This window comes from Branchiostoma lanceolatum, chromosome 1 (genome assembly GCF_035083965.1).
Source record: "Branchiostoma lanceolatum isolate klBraLanc5 chromosome 1, klBraLanc5.hap2, whole genome shotgun sequence".
In the NCBI taxonomy this organism is placed as follows: Eukaryota; Metazoa; Chordata; class Leptocardii; order Amphioxiformes; family Branchiostomatidae; genus Branchiostoma; species Branchiostoma lanceolatum.
The window spans coordinates 6,262,575-6,281,584 of record NC_089722.1 but is presented as its reverse complement, the minus strand read 5'-3'; the positions used below and the strand labels follow the sequence as shown (position 1 = coordinate 6,281,584).

The following is a 19,010-nucleotide window of genomic DNA, read 5'->3' as shown; positions in this document are numbered from 1 at the left end:
GTGTTTAGCTCCCCCCTTTTAGCTCCCCACTCCCAACAGTTATCTTGTATCTTTTCCTACACTTACCCGGTGACTGAACTGACATTGGCCATCACATTCTGCCCCGTGGGAGCCGCCCTGGGTCACCACCACATCCCTGGTCAGAGCAGACGCCGCCTGAGTCGTGCAGACGATCTCGTTGTACGACACGGACTCAATGTCACAACCGGACGATCCAATCATGACCCTGATGCCATCTGCCCCCGCGGTGAACCCTGATCCGGAAATTGTGACGGTTGTTCCTCCCTCCGTAGAGCCCTGCTGTGGAGACACAGACATGACGGCCGACAAGAGAACGAATATGTTCCCAGCCATCAGGGATCCCCCAAGGTTCTTAACATTCGTCGAGACGGCAAGGGCCACTCCCACGGGCATGTTGTCGCCGGTGGCAACCCGACAGGTGAGAGTGTCGGGCGACGCAGTCTCGATCTCACACTGGTGGTCCCCGATCATAACCTCGTTCTCGCAAGCGATGGAACTGAAACCTGTACCCTGGAAAAGGAAAAGGATAGTGATCTCAAACCAGTTTAGCTCAAATGAACTCAACGAACAGATGAGCAAATCTTCCACTGGTCATGACAGGAAGACAGATGCTATATACAATATTTTACAGGTTCATTGTACCGGGGAAATTCCCCTAGCTCTTTTAGACAAGCACAATGAACAGTGGACCACAGCTTAACGTCCCGTCCTAAGGACTGCAACCTTTTTACGGTAGCGTGCATGTCGGGTGAGCAACACAGCCGGGATCGAACCTGTGGCTTCTAGTTCCAGAGGCAAGATTGCTAACCACTGGTCTACGGACACTACCTGGAGGGTCATGAGCGTCCCTGCAGTGCCATTGGTGGGGCTGTGTGAGGTGACTTCTGGTGTCATGCAGCTGCGGAAGCTGAAGGAAAAGGCAGCATCTTCGAGCGCTGGCGGTGGGTCTCCGGAGCAGCCTACCAGGGAAGCTGTTCCACCTGGGCATGATTCTGGAAGGGTTAAAAAAATCAGTCACAGTTTTTAAAAGCTTGTTTAACTTGCACGGGATGTTGGGTTGCAGGTTGAGGACCTGAAGAACATTATAGATAGATGTCAGGGTAGAGACACTGATCTGGTAGAATTGGCGATTCTACCAGTAGAGATCCAGATCGGAGTTTCTGTCGACAAAGTTTTTACCCTCTGGCTGACATATATATCTATATGGGGGACTGAAACATCTGGAAGGAGAGGGTGGTCTTAGTCCAGGCAACAAGCCCAAAATGATGATGATGACTTTGCATAGCAAGATCCATCTTTGATTACTCCTAGCGCTACCAACACAGATGAATAGTAAATTCAAGTTATTGGAAGTCCAGTGCGTAATCTATATTTCAGACATCTAAAGGCTAACTATTAGGCCAGGATCTAAACCTAGACAGTCATTATCCAAAATCAGGACTACTTACCACTGGATCTCCGCCTTCGATTTGCATTATTTGGGCTTAGTTTTGCCTCCTGTCCGTGCACTTTCACTGACAAGGCTTTGGTGACATCTGCTCTGGCTCTGACAGTCACGCTTCCCAGCATCTTAAGCTTGATATCACAATGCGGATCAACACATCCACTGGTGTAGAAGAAGGAACCAACTTCCTTAAAGGTTTCGCAGAAGGCACCTGAAAAAGGAGCACACACACGCATGATTTAATCACTTCGACTTCCTGTATTTTAGTACGTAGTAGCTGCAACAATCTTCATCAGTCTGGGCTGTTGGTTTACATGACAATGATCAAACTAAGTTTCGATGCAATAACAAAAGCATGTCGAATTTTAATTTCTTTTAGTTGTCGGTCCTTCAGGTTTGAATGGCCCACTTGTAAGATCACTTAAAATAAATAACCAGGAAATTCTGTGCATGAAATGGCAGGTATACTCTAATTGATCCAAAAAAATCATCATGGTTGCCTCCATGTAGTGTTTTTTTCTGTCTGTGAGTGTCTGGTTGTTTATGTTCCCGAGTGTTTTATCTGTATGTCTGTGTTCTTGACTGTGTGTTTCGACTGTTTTTTTTTTGTTCCTGTGTGTTCACATTTATTTAAAACACTGTCAGTAGAGTGTCAGGAAGTGAGTGCCACTGGGAAGATGGTGTCACAGCAAAGGTCAGACTTGAGGGAATCACAAGAAGTAGAGAAGAGAGGTGACATCTCAACTGCATAGAGGAGGCTACTAATTCACATGACGCATTGTTTTTTGGTTGGTTGTGTTTTCAGTGGAAACTTACTCACCAGGTAACCAAGGATGTTACAGGCTACAGCCTCCTTGAGGGAACAAAGTTTTCAATCTCACCTGTACTTGTCTGTTCCCCGCTGCTAAAGCCAGCAAGTTCCTTTCCAGTTGAATCTGTTGTTTGGTGGATGCCATATTTGGTGTCAGACCCACTGGATGTCCACCTCCAGCATACTGTGTCGCCAACTTCACCTGTCAGTGTATCAGGGTCCCAAGCAAAGCCAGCTCCAAACTCTGCAAAATAAAAAAAATCCTTAATTACTTTTATTTACATGTAAAAATCTTGAAACTCAAGCTGTGTTTCGTTTTTGCAATTTTCATTTTAGCATTGATGTCTTCATTGCAGCACTGCGACTATTACATTTCCAATATATTACTGTACTACAGCATTGTTTCAACTGCAAATTTAAATTACTAAAAGTGACAGCCAGGAATACCAAACGTCACATATTCATGCTAATAACAATTTTTGAGATGAAGAAAAGGCATGAAGGCTATTATAGTTTCATGATTATGATTGTTCTCATCGACTATTATTTGAAGTGAACTTATCAACATAATATGAAGCAAGAACAATTCAAATGTCATTTCAAGATTCCTTTTCTAGTGTTTGCTGAGTTTAAGATTGGCAAAACTGTCACGATAAAGAGTGGTGTGTGTAATTCCTTGTGCAAATCTATATTATCTTTTATGGCCTCCATTGGTCAGTATTAACCATCATGGTAAAATCCTAATTCACAACAGCCCTACAGCATCGGCTATGGCTAAACAGCCCTTTACATGTACGAGAATGGCAGAGTGCAAATCTTTTACTTCAATTAAAGAAAAAAACATTCTTACTCCCCCCTCAAGGCCCCCACCATCCCTCATGGTCAGCACCTTACCTGGATGTGAGTCATCATTGCGGACAGTATGGGTTGCTGCGGTGCTTTTTGTCATGCATGTTATCTCATCGGCAGAACTGGACAGAACCTGTGAAAAACAGTGGTTTAAAACTGGTCAGCTCCTTCCAAAACCAGTAGTTTGAATTTTCTTTATTATAACAAAAAAATTCCCTTTCGTCTATCTTACTGTATGTGTTTGCTCATCAAATTGTTTTGAAATATTTTTTAATGGATAAAAACAGACAATAATGGATAAATAAAATGTACAGTGTACTATTCTGCTACAGATTTTTTCGGTCATCATAAATTTTGCAAGTCAGGAAAATCCTTTGGAAAATCTAAGAATGTTTGCTAGTGCAATTTATTCCTTTCACCTATGGAAAGTTGTGGGTATGGTCATGTAATCAAATTGTCTTTCTATTAAGACCACCCAATGCATACAACTGTACATCACCCAAAACGTCGTGAATTTCATATTCCACTGCACATAAAAAGAAATCAAACCCAATAACAACTGTTTACATTAGAAGTAGCGCTAGTTGATGACTTTCATTTACTCTTTCGATTATTTCACTACCGTGTACTAGAGTCCATTCCAAGTCACCAAGAGGGTTGTTATCGTCGTTATTTACAAATGTTTTCAATCTATTGTAATTATTTGTGTGAGAGATTTGATACTTTAGAAATATTTTGAATGTGATTTCAGCTTTATGAATATTCCTCCGTTTTTCTAAAACTTTAGAAATATTCATCACCTGGAACAGGATATTTCTAACAGTTTCTAAACAATGGTAACAGCATTCTACCATTATTTACAATTATTTACAATTTCCTACCATTTTCTACCATTATTTGTAACATCTTTATAAATAGGTCGTAGGGCTGGGAAAAAAGCAATTCACACATCATTGCCAAGTATAGGGAAGAATGCTCTCCACAAAGGACCAAACAGTGTCCTGCAGTAAAATCTAAAGATAGACAAAAGCAGACAGAAGGGGCGGATTAGCACCTACATTTATGGGGGCAATCACCATTCTACCATTATCTACCATTTTCTACCATTTTTTGTAAATATTTGTAAAAGTGAAAGAATCATATAGATGTTTAGAAATTATTCTAAATAAAGAGATTTTTATGCAGTAACTTTGTAAATGTTTCTAAACTATCTAATTAAATTTGAATAAATTCAAATTTTCCTATTCAATCTTTTAGAAAAGATTAGAATTATTGTCAGTCAGATATTATTTTATTAGAAATAATTCAAAATTATTACAAATATCATTCAAAAACCCTCTTGGTGACTTGGAATGGACTCTATACCTTTAAGTTATTATTATCATTATCTCATTTCCTTGTATTCTTGAAATTAGCCCTCGGGCATGAATTTGCAAGTGAGTTATCATATTAAACATTTCCTACAGCCTTGGTTGCAAAACTCCATCAAAAAATCTGAGATTGGGAGTAAATGGGGTCTTGCTCACCTCACACTCAGTGTCACCCAACTTGACCTCGGCGTCTGCCACATTCTCACTGAACCCTTTCCCTAATATGGTCACTGTGGTGCCTCCATACAGCGAGCCCTTTGACGGATCCATCTGAGTTACTTTCAAATTCACCGTGACTTTGGGACGTTTAAACCTGGAATACAGAAATTACAGGATATTTTTCAAAACTTCATCTATTCCTGATAATTTTATAATGATCATATATATATATAATTTACTGTTGCAATGTCCTGATGAAAAAAAAGGATGTATCTGTATCTGTATAGCCGGTATAACCGCCCTTCGGCGTAACACACCAGCTTCGCAGGCACGCGGCGTGGCAGCAGCTGGTTGTATTACACTGAACGGCCTGTCACACCTAACTTTTGCACATCTGACTGCAATCGTTCTTTGAAGCTATTTAGTTAAGGTGTTCCTACAGCATCTGATGACAACGAGTTCCATTCTACTATGGTTCTCGGGAAATACGAATTTTTGAACATATCAATCCTTGGTTGATGTAGGGTAGAGATTGCAATCTTGCAGAATCAACAATCGTACTGGTAGAGATTGCAGGGCTCGAAATTCATTTTTGGAAATAGGTGCACTGGTGCACCCAATCAAAATAATTAGGTGCACAGAAAGAATTTTGGGTGCACCATAGAATAAAGTTGAACGCCAGCAAAACATAACATTATTACAAAGTTCATTGCCCTTTAGAACTTCAATCTGTAATTCTATCAGCTAAAATTTCAAACAAGTAATACATCAAATAAAAGTACAACTGTTACAAATTACTGTACTTTTTCTGATATGTTTCAAGAATGTTCTGTAAATTAGTGTACAATTAGTACCCTTATTTTTCAAAGGCCTATTGCCTCCAGAAATATCTACAATTATTGTAAGTGCACTGGTGCACCCACAGTCAAAAATTAGGTGCACAGCTCCAATTTTGGGTGCACACAGGTGCACAAGTCATGCACCCAGTATTTCGAGCCCTGGATTGTAATAGGAGACTCTGTCGACAGAGATCACGATTAGAATCAGTGATTCTACAGCAACTAGACAGTACAATTGGCTAAGTGCAATTGAGTGAGACGTACATGTATGGCATACATGTGATACACGCAACAAAGATTAAAGGAAGTTTTTAATGTCAATACCTGTTATTAGCAGCCCTCTTCCTTGTACTGTCCTCTACCATGGCATAGCCACTGCCAGACACGAACAGGAGGATGTCACACTCTCCCGGACTGAGGGAGGGCAGGGTGGCTGTCACGCTGCCAGTCTCTGTTACACTGGCTGCCAGGGGAATACATCACAATCATGGTTTAATGGTTTATTAACTCCTTTAATTAGCTGTTTCATGTAAATTCAATTCACTTTTGAAGTAAGGGAACTTGAAGTCAGACAAATTTAAAGCTATCAAGATTTACATAGTATCCAATCAACATTCAGATAATACTTAAGAACAGTGGTGAGAGGTGAGAATGGACTTACATTGTTTGTAGAGATGCATTCCTTACCTTCAAGAGACACTGTTTCACCTTCACAATCCAGTGTGAGAGCTGGCGAATCTCCAAAACCTGAGCCTTCCAGTGTCAATGTATCTCCACCTGAACATTAAGGGCATACATGTATCATGACTGTTCTAGATAATCAAATATTTATAACAGACGTCACTACAAATCCGGAAAAACAATCTAAATCTGGAAAACGTGATTATTGTCAGTGGCACAGTTTGAGAGGGAAATTTGACATTCTAGAATATAATAATATTATGTACATGTAACGTTATGTCAAAGCGTATGATAACAGTTACTTAGGTGACATCAGTAAGTCCTGTGGGACTTGAGGACAGTTTACAGAATTCTGAATTTGAGTTCAGAATTCTGAAAATCACATGCAGAAATCTGAAAATCACATGCAGAATTCTGTAACCCATATGCAGAATTCTGCAAACCATAAGAATTGTCAATCCAAATACAATCCATGATATCTAGCATCATCTGAGTCAGCATGCATGTGGATGATGTCTATTCCATACAAGTATCTCTGATTACACAGTACATATTGTATGTATATTGTATACAACACTTGCAATGTTTCTCTAAGTTTGCAATTTCGTTTTCTGATTCTGGGATTAATTATATTTAACGTTATATACTTAGTCTAGTATACATGTTTATTCTGCTTTAACTTGTTGTTACTCTTCATCTTTTTACCTGCCACTGTGACCTCTTCAGGAGTGTAGGTTGTGATGATCGGAGTCAGAGCCTCGTCGTACGTGAGCTGGTCGGGACTAGTCAGCACGTCTGACCCACTGACACTCGTGACAGTGACAGCCACAGCACCTGCATCCTATGACGCAAGGACAATGTTTTTTTTTCTAAATCATTCTCTTTATCAATTTTCACAAACAATTAAACATACAGAAAAACTAATACTGGAAGGATATGTGGAACACAAGACAACAGATTTAAAAAAACAGCAAACAATGAGAATAACATATAACAGTTACACAAGGACAAAGGTTTGTGGTCCCTTGTCAGAACAGGCGAGAGTTAGGTTAAGGGAAAAACATATCACCACAGGCCACAAATGAAACAGAAATTCTCTTAGTTTGCGTCCGTTCTCTGTTATTTCTTGTATCCTCAGGCATTTTGTATTTTGCCTCTCTCAAAAAAAGAACAACAGCTGCTGTATAAATGTATATAACGGCAAGATCAGTCTCTTCCTGGTGCTTTATGTAAGCCTCATCTGAGTGCCGAATTCTCAGCGCATATTGGCAGTGTCTTAACATTGCAATATTCTGTTATGAGCAGGACTAGAGAGTCAATAAAAAACACACAACAAGACTGGCGAAGGTTAAATCTACATAACATGGACAGTAACTGGGGAAAAATGATGGGGTGCTCCTATGCTAAATTGGTATGACTTGTGAATAAACATTGCTGCATTATGAGTCTCAGAGTAATTGTTACCTGTACAATCCTTACAGATGAAACAATTTGAGAAGTGCATTCAATTTGAGTAGGTTTCTTCAAGAGCTTGGTCTAGTTTTATTATTTATCTCTAGAACTTTGTATCACCTTTTACTCAAACTCTATACAAAAGATCAAAAAATGAAACACTCTACACAGTACAGAATCTCTATGCATTAAACGCTAAGCTTTGTGACAAAGTTTTCTGTCCAACAGAACAAAAGAACCGACACGTTTTCTCACCCCTGATGGGACAGTGCAGACAATCTCGGTGTCGGAACCGGATACGACGGGACAATCGTTTTCACCAACTTTGGGGTTGTCATCATCCGCAAAGCCATTTCCAGAGATAGTCAGCGGGACACCACCTTATGGGAGAATTGCAAAAATGTCAAGTGAGCTCAGGAAACTATAGAAAAAGGTTTCTAACACACATACATAATGTCATACATATACACCACAGACACATATAGACACACACACAGTCACACAGTCAAAACACACAGCCTTTGTCATATCAAAACAGTCAATAGACACACACACGTACACACAGACAGCCAAGTTAATAGACACACACACACACACAGACACACACAGTCACACGGTCAAAACACACAGTCAGCCTTGGTCAAACAATCAGTCAATAGACACACACACACAAACACACACACATGCAAATACACAGCAAACAATCACACATATGGTCTATAAACACACACACACACACACACACACACACACATGCAATCATTACGCTCTCACACACTCAGTCAATACACAGTCGCACACAAACAGTCACACACACACACACACACACACAAGCAATACATAGTCACACACACACATGCAGCGTCAATATATACTGTCATAAACAGACATCATATATCAGACGATAGACACAGACATAGATAATTACCTCCCAGTCCACAGGTTGTTGTGCTGATGCCTGTGATGCCGCCCTCGTAGGTGAAGAACACGTCTCCGGAAGCCTTCCCGTTAGGGTTGGCATCTGGGTCGTCTCCGTGGGGCAACACCCTCACTTTCACTCTCTGACTTCCCTGTCCGGCACTTCCAGCTGGAACCAGAATGAAATTTCGATCACGATAATCATGACAGGTGGTTTGCTAAACTGTGATTGGTTAAGCCACCTATTATAGGCCACCTTGCACCTGGCCTATAATATAAAAGCGAGAACATTTTGTACTCATTCAAGTTCTAGCACCAAAGGAACTATACAGGCAAACAAATCTGAGTGTGGGCTTGAATTTAGTTTCTAAACAGAAACTATGCAGCTACAGCATCCTTTCTGAAGATGTAGCATGAATGTGAATGGTTGACTTGAAGTTGCTAACTTACAGTATATAAATTATAATTGCTCATGAATAGGTTACAGGTTTAGGCACAACGGAGAAGGTTAATATGGTCGCACATGGGGCAATTGTCGTATTGAGTTCACCTGAGTTAGGCAGCTACTCCAGACCCTTGCGATCTAGCCCCACCTATATTGTAAGTTCCCCTCAATTCAGCCCCTGGCTGGGAAGAGAGAGTAGTCGGCCCATCCAATAACAATACTTACTTGTACATGTGATGGAGGTTTTGGTACAAGCGGTTGGGGTACACTCCACGCCCTCTTCCGTATCCTCCGAACGGCCAATCCTCACCTTAAGGTTGTCGCAGTTCGTGCTGAAGCCAGTCCCTGTGATCGTAACCTCTGTCTCTCCAGTCCCTACATGGGTAAGGTTAAGTGTTAGAGTTATTGGTAAATAATGTAACATAAAGGTCCTATGGCCTTTGGGGCCGGAGGCGCAGTGGGTTGTCAAATTACTGTGTCCAGGTTGCGGTATTGGAAGGCGGGTATTGGAAGCAAAAGCCCCCAATCAGCACCCCTTCCACTGCCTTTAGTCTTACCTCCCCAACTGAAGTCAGGTACCCATTTCACACCTTGGTGGAGCGAGGAAAGTTGTGCAAATTGAATTTCCCAAGGACCCAATGTCTAGCCAGGAAGGCCAGGAAGGCTAGATTCTTTAATCAAACTAGGCTATTTGATGTCACAGGAGACGACTTATTAACAATTTCTTAAAGCAGATTTGTAACTGTTGAATGGCGGCCATACGCTCGAGTCTCTGGTGATTTTCAAATTCCGCAAATACTACTGAAGATCGTTGACAGTGTAACAGGGACTTAAACAATCGCGAGATACCTAGTGTTTTTATACAAATAAGTACCTTGCTCAGGCGTGATGCCGGTTACGGTTGGGGTCCTGTCTGGTGCCCAGCTGAACCCACAGCTTCCCTCACAACGTGACGGAATGCCGTTGATGATCACTTCTACCTGAAATCATCATGGATGTCCACAATATTCCACATTATAAGTCAAAATTTCATACTGACAGAATCCAACATTGACTTCTTTTCAAATCTACATGCTATCACATATCAACAAAAATTGCTCCCAGGCTAAGTCTTATAAATGGAATAGTGTTTGCTGATATTAACTCTTTTCATTATTATTAATAATAGTATATAGGACCTGGTCACATTCACAATACAAAACTAGGGCATTTCTGAGATAATCATGCATGCATGTAGCCTCCTGTGCAGGCCTCCTATAACGCGCGACATATATATTGGGGGAGGGGGGAGCTCTTATGCCGGCAAGGGAGTTGTATAGCCGAGGGGTCGCGCGGACCCCTCGGCTATACAACTCCCTCGGCTGCACAACTCCCTTGCCGGCATAAGAGCTCCCCCCTCCCCCAATATATATGTCGCACGTTATAGGAGGCCTGCACAGGAGGCTAGCATGCATGTGCCATGCAAAATCCTGCTGAGCTGTCTTGTTACTGAAAAAGGTGTCGGTGATCATTGTAGATGTAGGATAACATCACATTCGTATATCACTGTAATTATTGCACTTCTGCTTTAATCACCATAACCTGTACTTAGCCTGTAAGAGCATAGATGTCTTTTACCTGTTGAGTGTCATGTGGGGTACGAGTCATGCTCCCAGGGATGGAAGAGAACCACAGGCCGCCGTCGTCCAAGGTCTTCACCTCAGTCGCCGCATCATCTCCTGTCAGATCGCTCCCATCCAACTGTAACGTGAGCAGCAGAAGGGTTTCATCTTCCTTCAAAACGTCCCTTCCTATACTTTTAGTGCTGCGTACCTTAACACCGGATCTGAACTGAACTGAAATGTTTAGGTTCAAGTAAGAAAAACCCTGAACGTTGGGAACTAGTTCCTTACTTGCAAAAAAGTATCTCTCACTGTTCTAACCAATCTAAAACTTTCCAAAGATCATGAAATATTAGCTGAAAAAAGACAAAAACATTGCTATTTTTGTGTTTATTACTGAGCATTTGTGTTTAGTAGGTGGACTTCCAAGTCCAGACCTGAACCTCTGGACCTGAATTTGGACCTGTACTTGAAAATGAGTTTAGGTACACAGCACTATGCTCGATCAATGAATAACTGATAAAACAAGACCATAGCACGTCCAGGTCAAAAGATACAAAAACGGAAGTTCTGCTGCAGTACCAAGGTCACAAACCAGGGGGCCCAAAATTGACATTGAACTTCGGCTTCACAACACCTGCCCACATACCAAATATTATGGTAATCTATCAAGAGGTTCTTGAGTTATGCTGACTACAGTAGTGCGGAAACACACAGACAGACAAACAAACAAACACACACACACAGACACATATATATACATTTTTCATGGAGATAAAAATCAAGAATGGGTTACGTGCCTGTTCAGTCTTATTTGACTTGTATATAGTGTATAAAAAGGCAACCATAAAAACTGCTGCTACATGTAGCTCATGTTTCATGTAGTAAAAAGAGGATCAAACTGATCTCAAAGTGATCAAAATCTTTTTCTTTTGTCATCCTCAATTGAGGTAAAGCATGACACATTTTCAAGTAACTACATGTAGTAGTACAATGCAGCTACAAGTCACGGTTTTAGTCAAGCACACACCAGGTCACCCCTGCTCCTCTCGATAAGTGTGTTGGGTTCTTTTACTATGAAATATTGTAAGATGATTCATCAAACCTCCAGCTCTGCCTGGTTTCCTCCAGCCTTGACCCACTCCACTTCCCATGTCTGCCCTGAACAGTCTCCGCCCAAGGTCACCTTTGCCTCGATGCCAAGGTCGAGTTTCAGCTTGTTGGCCATTTCCTCCTCTGTAGCCTCAGCTCTCACTAGGTAATTGAAGAACAATCTCAATTACTCCATGTTAAGAAATACATTACATTTGTCATTACATACAGTTAGGGGACCTGTGTTCACATTTCTAGTATACCACTGTGTGAAAACAGTGTATGTTGGTGTGTGTTCACAATTATTTGAATCACAAATGTAAATCTTACAGAAATATTGTACCTGTAGAGGTTTCGCCACCAAAGGTGATGTCAAAAGTGCCCTGGACCGGGGGACTGCCTGCCTGCTGTCGTGTCACTCCACCCTTAAAGATAAAATCATTATGATAACTCTTTAACCGCTGAGCCAAACAGATTATGTTCAAGGGGTTATCTATTTTCTATTGTTTGCAGATTTCCACTGGCCAGAGTGGTTAAGTTAGACTTAGCCATGTGCTAACTGTCTTCAACTGACTGTGACCAGTACCTGACAGTTTTTTGGTAAGTAATTTTGCTCCTTAGATTATGCCTTAGACTGCCCCACTTTTAACTACAAAGTCTCCGATCCAAAACTCCACACTGAGGAAGGGGGGAAATCACAAGCCTACACTTGGTCGCTCTGCTCTCTTGCAATGCTCCCCTTGCAATATTTTGCTTCAAAAAACCTGCATATAGTCTCCTTTCCAATAATAGTTTCATCGGGTTGGCAAGCCACTGAATAAAAAGACTCTTTTTACACAACCAATAGATTTATTCAACCACTGTAGCAGTGTATACAATACCAACTGTATTTGGGGTTAAACATCTACGATTTTGGGGTCCTCACCCAAAATAGCGGTCCCCCAAAAGTGCGAAATGGAACGAAATGGAACGAAATGGAACGAAATGGAACGAAATGGAACGAAATGGAACGAAATGGAACGAAATGGAACGAAATGGAACGAACTAAAACATATGTAACATTATGAAATGAAATACCAGTAGATAGCGAAATATAAGGAACGTTGTAACATTCACAGTAGACAGGAACAGGAAGTAAATACATAATATAACGTGTTTTATTTCTTGAATCTGTTTGATAATAGTAAATACAACGTTTTTGCCGCGTTTGTGTGGCTAGATTCTTCCCTGAAAATGGGAGCGCCGCGTGGAAAGAGCTCGGCCGCTCTTCCTTGATTTTACCAACTATCTGCAAGTGACCTGCTGCAAATAGCAGGGACAACCAGCAAACGGAACTGAGTATCGAAGTAAGGACTAGATTATACAGAAGTTGGTGGTAACATTGCATCTCATAATTCACCAAGATGGCACGAGGCAAGCGTAATTTCATTATTTATACAGCGTGTTTGCGTATTGTGTGGACTGTGAAATACATGTCCTGCTCGTTCACACCCTCCCTTTGTTTTGTCGTGAACAAGGAAGCAGAAATGTCTTCAGAGGTAGTTCTCAGTCCATGTCCGTGATTGAATGGAGTGTGAAATGTCACATTGGTGGGACAGCGCAGAGCCGCATTTGCATATCATTAACGGAAGGGTCCATTCTCCGACAGCCGACCAGCCGAACAATTGGTTGTATAAAAATCGTTGTTGCGGAGATATGCAGCTACGTACTAGTTATGGACTAAAATCGTTTGTAAATAAAACTTGGAAGTCGGAGTTTGATTCAACCTGTCGGTAGCACGCCGGCCCACGTGCACAGTTCCGATGCGCTGGCAACATTGGCGGTTTATTTGCATGCGGGGCTCCATTTGCAACACGCAAACACGCTGTATAAATGATAAAATTACGCTTGCCTCATGCTCTCTTGGTGAATTATAAGATGCAATGTTACCACCAACTTCTGTATAATCTTGTTTTTCCCTGCTTTTTTCAGCTGTTCACTTGCAGATCGTTGGTAAACACAAAGGAAGAGCGGTGGATCTCTTTCCACACTGCGCTCCCATTTTCAGGGAAGAATCTAGCCACACAAACGGGGCAAAAACGTTGTATTTACTATTATCAAACAGATTCAAGAAATAAAACACGTTATATTATGTATTTACTTCCTGTTCCCGTCTACTGTGAATGTTACAACGTTCCTTATATTTCGCTATCTCCTAGTATTTCATTTCATAATGTTACATATGTTTTAGTTCGTTCCATTTCGTTCCATTTTGTTCCATTTCGTTCCATTTCGTTCCATTTCGTTCCATTTCGTTCCATTTCGTTCCATTTCGTTCCATTTCGTTCCATTTCGTTCCATTTCGTTCCATTTCGTTCCATTTCGCACTTTCGGGGGACCCCAAAATAGGGGGTGAAAGGGAGGGGAAAGTCACTCATTTTAACCCACTTTTCTCTCCTTGGGTCCAGGTAAAATGGGGTAAAGACCCCTAAAATTCTGTTTAACCGCAAATCCAGTTAGGTAGTGATATAATGTAAATACTATAAGAAGCAACACCAGTGCAATGTGAACCAGTCAGAGTTGCCTTGGGGAAGGTGACAAATGGTCACCGAAACGTTGGTTGAATAAATCTCTTGGTTGTTTAAAAAGAGTCTTTTTATTCTGCACAATCTCCTATTCTGTACCTGATCAGATGCCATGAGAGGAAGGTTGAATCCACAGTTGAATGGAATGAAGGTGACGGAGTATCCTCCATTTCCTTTCTCCACCTGGACTTCATCAATGTGAACATCATTGGGCATGGCAGCCTGGCGGATGCCGTCTACCACATCTGCAAAGAACAAAACATAATGTTTACTGACAAATTTATCCATCTATTAAGCTTCAAAGGTACAGAATGTACACAGGTCTGTAGGAACTAGTAACACAAAGATTTTCAAGACACCGAGAAGAAAAAGTATGAAAAAATATTGTTTACTACTACATAAAAACCTCCTTTATGTTGTGATTAGGTAATACATGTACTTAAAAATAATTAGTAGTTCAAAAGCATTTCAATTACACATCAGGGAGGGTTGAATATGTGTGGTCTACACACACAAAAATATGCTGATTTGATTAAATGTATACTTATCATTAATAAGTGAGCAGCACTTGAGAAGCAATTCTTCATATGATTAATGCTGCAATTGTCATAGAATGAAATCCAATGACTTTTTCCATGCATTGTACTTTAATAGGGCCTCGCATCTAACCCTAGTAGAACAAAACAATTAGTCAATATTGTAATATTTTGGATTATCCTACGAACATCAAGTTCTAGGCAGAGGTTACAAAATGATTATAAATCAACCACATTTACCTCCGGGTGCCATCGGCTCAGTCTTTCCAATGAAAAGGTTGTCGATGAAGAAGTCAGATTCCTCGCTTGCTGACCGGAATCGTATCTCCTTGACTTTGACATTGGTTGCATCAGGGCGGGCGCTGGCAAAGACTTCCTGGAAGTTGAGGCAGGTGTACTGCCATCTGGAAAGGAATTATTTGGATCGTGAATGAAAATGTTTATTTCTCATCAAATCTTGAGAGAAAATGCTTGACTGTACAGTATCTTATATGGCTAAATAGCATGTTAAGAAAACAGCATCTTAAGATGGTAACCTGGGCTGATCAGGATGACACTTGACTTGAGGTGTTCTACTCTAATCAACCCTGACACTGGAATGGTTTGAAGTCATAAAAAGTAAAATACTAGTATTAATATACAAGAAGTCTAAATTACATCTAAGGTTATTGTGAAAATTGCTATCTTAACAAGTTTGTCATCTGATGATTAAGTTTTTCACACATCAGCAGTTTTCTATTGTTGGATTCGAAGTAACATCAAACCATAATTCCAGCTGCACATGGTACTCAAAGACCTTGTGATCGCATTTTCAAATAACAGTGTTATTAAGACCTTTACAAGAATGTGGACATCTGAGGTGTGCATACCATAAGGGATTATTGACGCTGCAGAAGAATTCAAATTCACTGTTTCTTCATCTATTTGGTGGTCTCGGGGTAAAAATCATGATAGTTTAAAATGCATTCAAAATTATGTATGGAGAGGAGAAGACGAAGAAACTGAGAGTGAGACATACTCTTCACTAGAGGAGAAGTCCAGGCTGTCGTGATCATCTGGACCAAACCACCTCGATACCTCCTCCGCTTCACGGTCAGCGCCATGATTGTAACGCAGGAAGACGCTCGAGGCCAACGATCCTTTGTACGCAAAGCAGAACTGAAAGGAAAACAAATTCATCAGACAACTTGTCAGCTGTTAGTTTTACGATGTGTGAATGAGGGAAACAGCAATCTGCATCACATACATCTGGTCCTGGGTCATAAACTTGATAAAAAGAGAGGCAGATACTTATGTCGTTGCTAGCGCTGTCTCTACCAGGCTCCAGAGAGGCTGGAAAGAGTAGGAATTGGCCAAATAGACGAATAATATAACAGAGGAGGTAGTCTGCTTTAGGAGTACAGTTCTTTTTCCAGCCACCTCTGGAGCCTGGTAGAGGCTAAAAATAGTAAAATATGCTTATCCATGACCTGATTTAAAAACAATTTTCCCCAAAAATGCCTCCGCCCCTGAGGCGTAGCCAAAAGCCTACTTTGTGGCCAGAAACTTGGTAAGTTAATACTCTAGACTCGAAAGATGTGAAAACTAGAATCTGGACGTAAACAGTTCCAGTAAATACTTGGGGCAAGAGTTAACAAAACCGTGTGGTGGCTGCAGCAGGGGACTGGTCAAGAGGTCAATTGCTGCTGACCTTTGAACGAACAGCTCACAACCTGATTACCCAAATTACTAACACACATGTGCACTCACAACACTTTGCTTCCTGATTACCCAACTTAATATCAAATACAAATTCAATATCCCGCGTTTTCCCAAAGCTTTAAATGTACTCAACTATCTGATTACCCAATATTTGCAAGCTCATTGTCAGCCAATAATAGAAAAATTACCGTATTCTCGATGGAGATTTGGATTGGGTAGAAATCGTTGTCCGGGTCTGTCTGGTACACGGTTGTCGGGTTCATCAGAGACTTCCCACCGCAGAACGGCATGGTCTCGTCTGCCTTCACCTGGGTGGGAAACAGCGTATGTAGGCAAACTATAATTTTGACTACCAGAGTCTATTCCCTGGCGTGGTAAGCGACAGGGTGCTTTTAGACACCCATGTTTAAAACCCAAGTATTATTACTTTAAACGTACGGTCTATGTGCGGTCTATGGCAACAACTCTTTTTATTTTTCTGCCGGCGGCACGTTAGCGGCGTCGCTACGTCCTACACTGGGTCTGTGTTATCCTTGACTTTAAAAAGGGAATATCATACAAAAAGCACAACTGTGGCTAAAAAAAGCCAAAGAAACACACAAAGCGTATAAAAAAGATTCGTTTTTCATCGTCAAAGCGCCCGATCGCAGCGAGGTCGCCAACATCCAGGTTCAGTGAGATAGGGGCTTAAGGAAATACGTCATAAAGTTGTTAGTCAATTTTAAAAACTTTTTTTTTTCATCCCAGCTACTAGCTGTTACTTACGACTGTTCCGGTAATGGGGTTTCTGCCATCCTCGTAGCCTGTTGCGTACGTAGTGATGGCCCCGATGGGGTTGGCCACCTCGTCTGGGCACTGGTTCTGATACATGGACTGAAGGGCTTGCTGGACCTGTGATGAAAACGTTCATTTGATTATTCGAGCTTAGAAAAAAAAACATGTTTTGAGACCCATGTTCAATCCCAATGTCCGGACATGTACGCAGACGTTGTGCCCTTGGGAAAGTCATATTTCTCATATACTAAGCCCTAAAGTAGGGTTTGGGAAGGGCATCCAGCCGTAAAAACTCTTGCTAAAAAAACGAGTCCACGTGCTCCCCCATCCATGTGCAAGCACGTCCAACCCCTATGTGATGGGGAATAAGATACGTTGAATTGGATATATGTAGAGAAAAAAAACACTGCATATGTAAAGCATATAAAGGTTATAAAAACAATCTAAAGGTAATCGAGAGCAACTGTAAGACTTAAAGTTTTGTCTATGGAATAGGCAAAAAATTCGCACTGAAAGGCAGAAATGATTACTATACTATCACTATCACTATTACTATATAGATCATATAAAGTTTCACGAATAGCATAAGGTTAGTAAAAGAATATAAAGTTAAAGCTAGTATTCAAATTCGATAGCTTTTCATCAGTTGAACGTCCCCGACTTCATCAAGATGATGTAAACTTCAACATCTAAAATGACACACCGTGTACTGCATGATACGTAAAAGTGCACATATATTTAGTCTGAAATTAATGATGAACGGAAAATGAAAGAAATATTCGACACTTACGTCACGGGCAGAAGCCCCGGCAGAAATGGCCGAGGAAGTGACTCCACCGTGCGTGATGGAGAATCCTGAACTAGTGCTGATAGTCTGGAAATGGAGACAATAATGCCAACATTAACAGCATGCAATCAACAGGCAGAAAAATACTCTACATAAAAATTCTATAAATCGGTTAAATGCACAGTACTTATGGGCCGTCCTCTCCTCAAAAATAATATACAATGTCATACAAAACAAGAACTTTGAGTATGACCAACACGAAAATGTCCAGGGACAATCAATACAAATGTTCATTTAGAATGCCAAACACTCAGACATTAGACGGTCGATCAACACGTCTTAGTTCAGTACATATGACTTTGCGAACAGGAATATGGATATTTGATGCATGTTCGTATTCACACAGAGAAAGTTCTTAACGAACTCGTTTAAGCTATGAGGCGCATGCAGTGCATTCTGTTGTCACATTTCATGTACATGTAGATCGTCGTATGATTTTGATACCGCATAGAAGTTTCAGACAGGCCATAACAGAACCTACAGGGTAAGATCTAAGCCAGCATTTTTCGTAACAAGACAGATGGATTTTGCCGAACAAATGTGTGACTACCCCAAGAATGCCCTCAGGTTGAGATCGTACGGCCATCGTACCGTGCATTTGACAACGACCATACCAATGTTTTGCCCTATCACTACCGCTAACCTGTGTCTCACGGTGAACCGTTGATGATGCTATGATCTTCTGTTTCTCGTTTCTGGCATGGTGGTTCTGCCCTCCCACGTAGTTTGTGTCGAACATCTTCATGGAAAGGACTTTGTCTACCTCGCTGTCTTCTCCAGCCGACGCGTCGTGGCGGTACCAGGCCTCCACGTAGTGGCTGCAAAACAAAGGGTTGTAAAATACTAAACCCTTTTCATCAGACGGCATTCAAACTACAATCTCAGTTTTAGGAGTTATCAAGGCTT

General features: G+C 41.1%; 1 protein-coding gene across 1 annotated transcript in view; it reads right to left on the bottom strand.

Moving 5' to 3' along the window:
• The window catches only part of LOC136426325 (fibrocystin-L-like), a 75,737-nt gene that overhangs the window by 42,291 nt on the left and 14,436 nt on the right, over positions 1–19,010 (bottom strand). The window contains exons 16-38 of the mRNA XM_066415071.1: positions 18,748–18,922; positions 18,048–18,131; positions 17,249–17,374; positions 16,672–16,791; positions 15,801–15,940; positions 15,023–15,186; positions 14,346–14,491; positions 12,026–12,107; positions 11,696–11,844; positions 10,607–10,729; positions 9,864–9,969; positions 9,215–9,364; positions 8,555–8,713; positions 7,882–8,006; positions 6,880–7,015; positions 6,181–6,270; positions 5,818–5,956; positions 4,652–4,808; positions 3,171–3,258; positions 2,347–2,520; positions 1,470–1,676; positions 850–1,013; positions 67–531 (exon numbers count right to left, since the gene is read on the bottom strand). Of these exons, the coding sequence (XP_066271168.1) occupies positions 67–531; positions 850–1,013; positions 1,470–1,676; positions 2,347–2,520; positions 3,171–3,258; positions 4,652–4,808; positions 5,818–5,956; positions 6,181–6,270; positions 6,880–7,015; positions 7,882–8,006; positions 8,555–8,713; positions 9,215–9,364; positions 9,864–9,969; positions 10,607–10,729; positions 11,696–11,844; positions 12,026–12,107; positions 14,346–14,491; positions 15,023–15,186; positions 15,801–15,940; positions 16,672–16,791; positions 17,249–17,374; positions 18,048–18,131; positions 18,748–18,922 (3,469 nt within the window). The remainder of the gene's footprint in view (positions 1–66; positions 532–849; positions 1,014–1,469; positions 1,677–2,346; positions 2,521–3,170; positions 3,259–4,651; positions 4,809–5,817; positions 5,957–6,180; positions 6,271–6,879; positions 7,016–7,881; positions 8,007–8,554; positions 8,714–9,214; positions 9,365–9,863; positions 9,970–10,606; positions 10,730–11,695; positions 11,845–12,025; positions 12,108–14,345; positions 14,492–15,022; positions 15,187–15,800; positions 15,941–16,671; positions 16,792–17,248; positions 17,375–18,047; positions 18,132–18,747; positions 18,923–19,010) is intronic.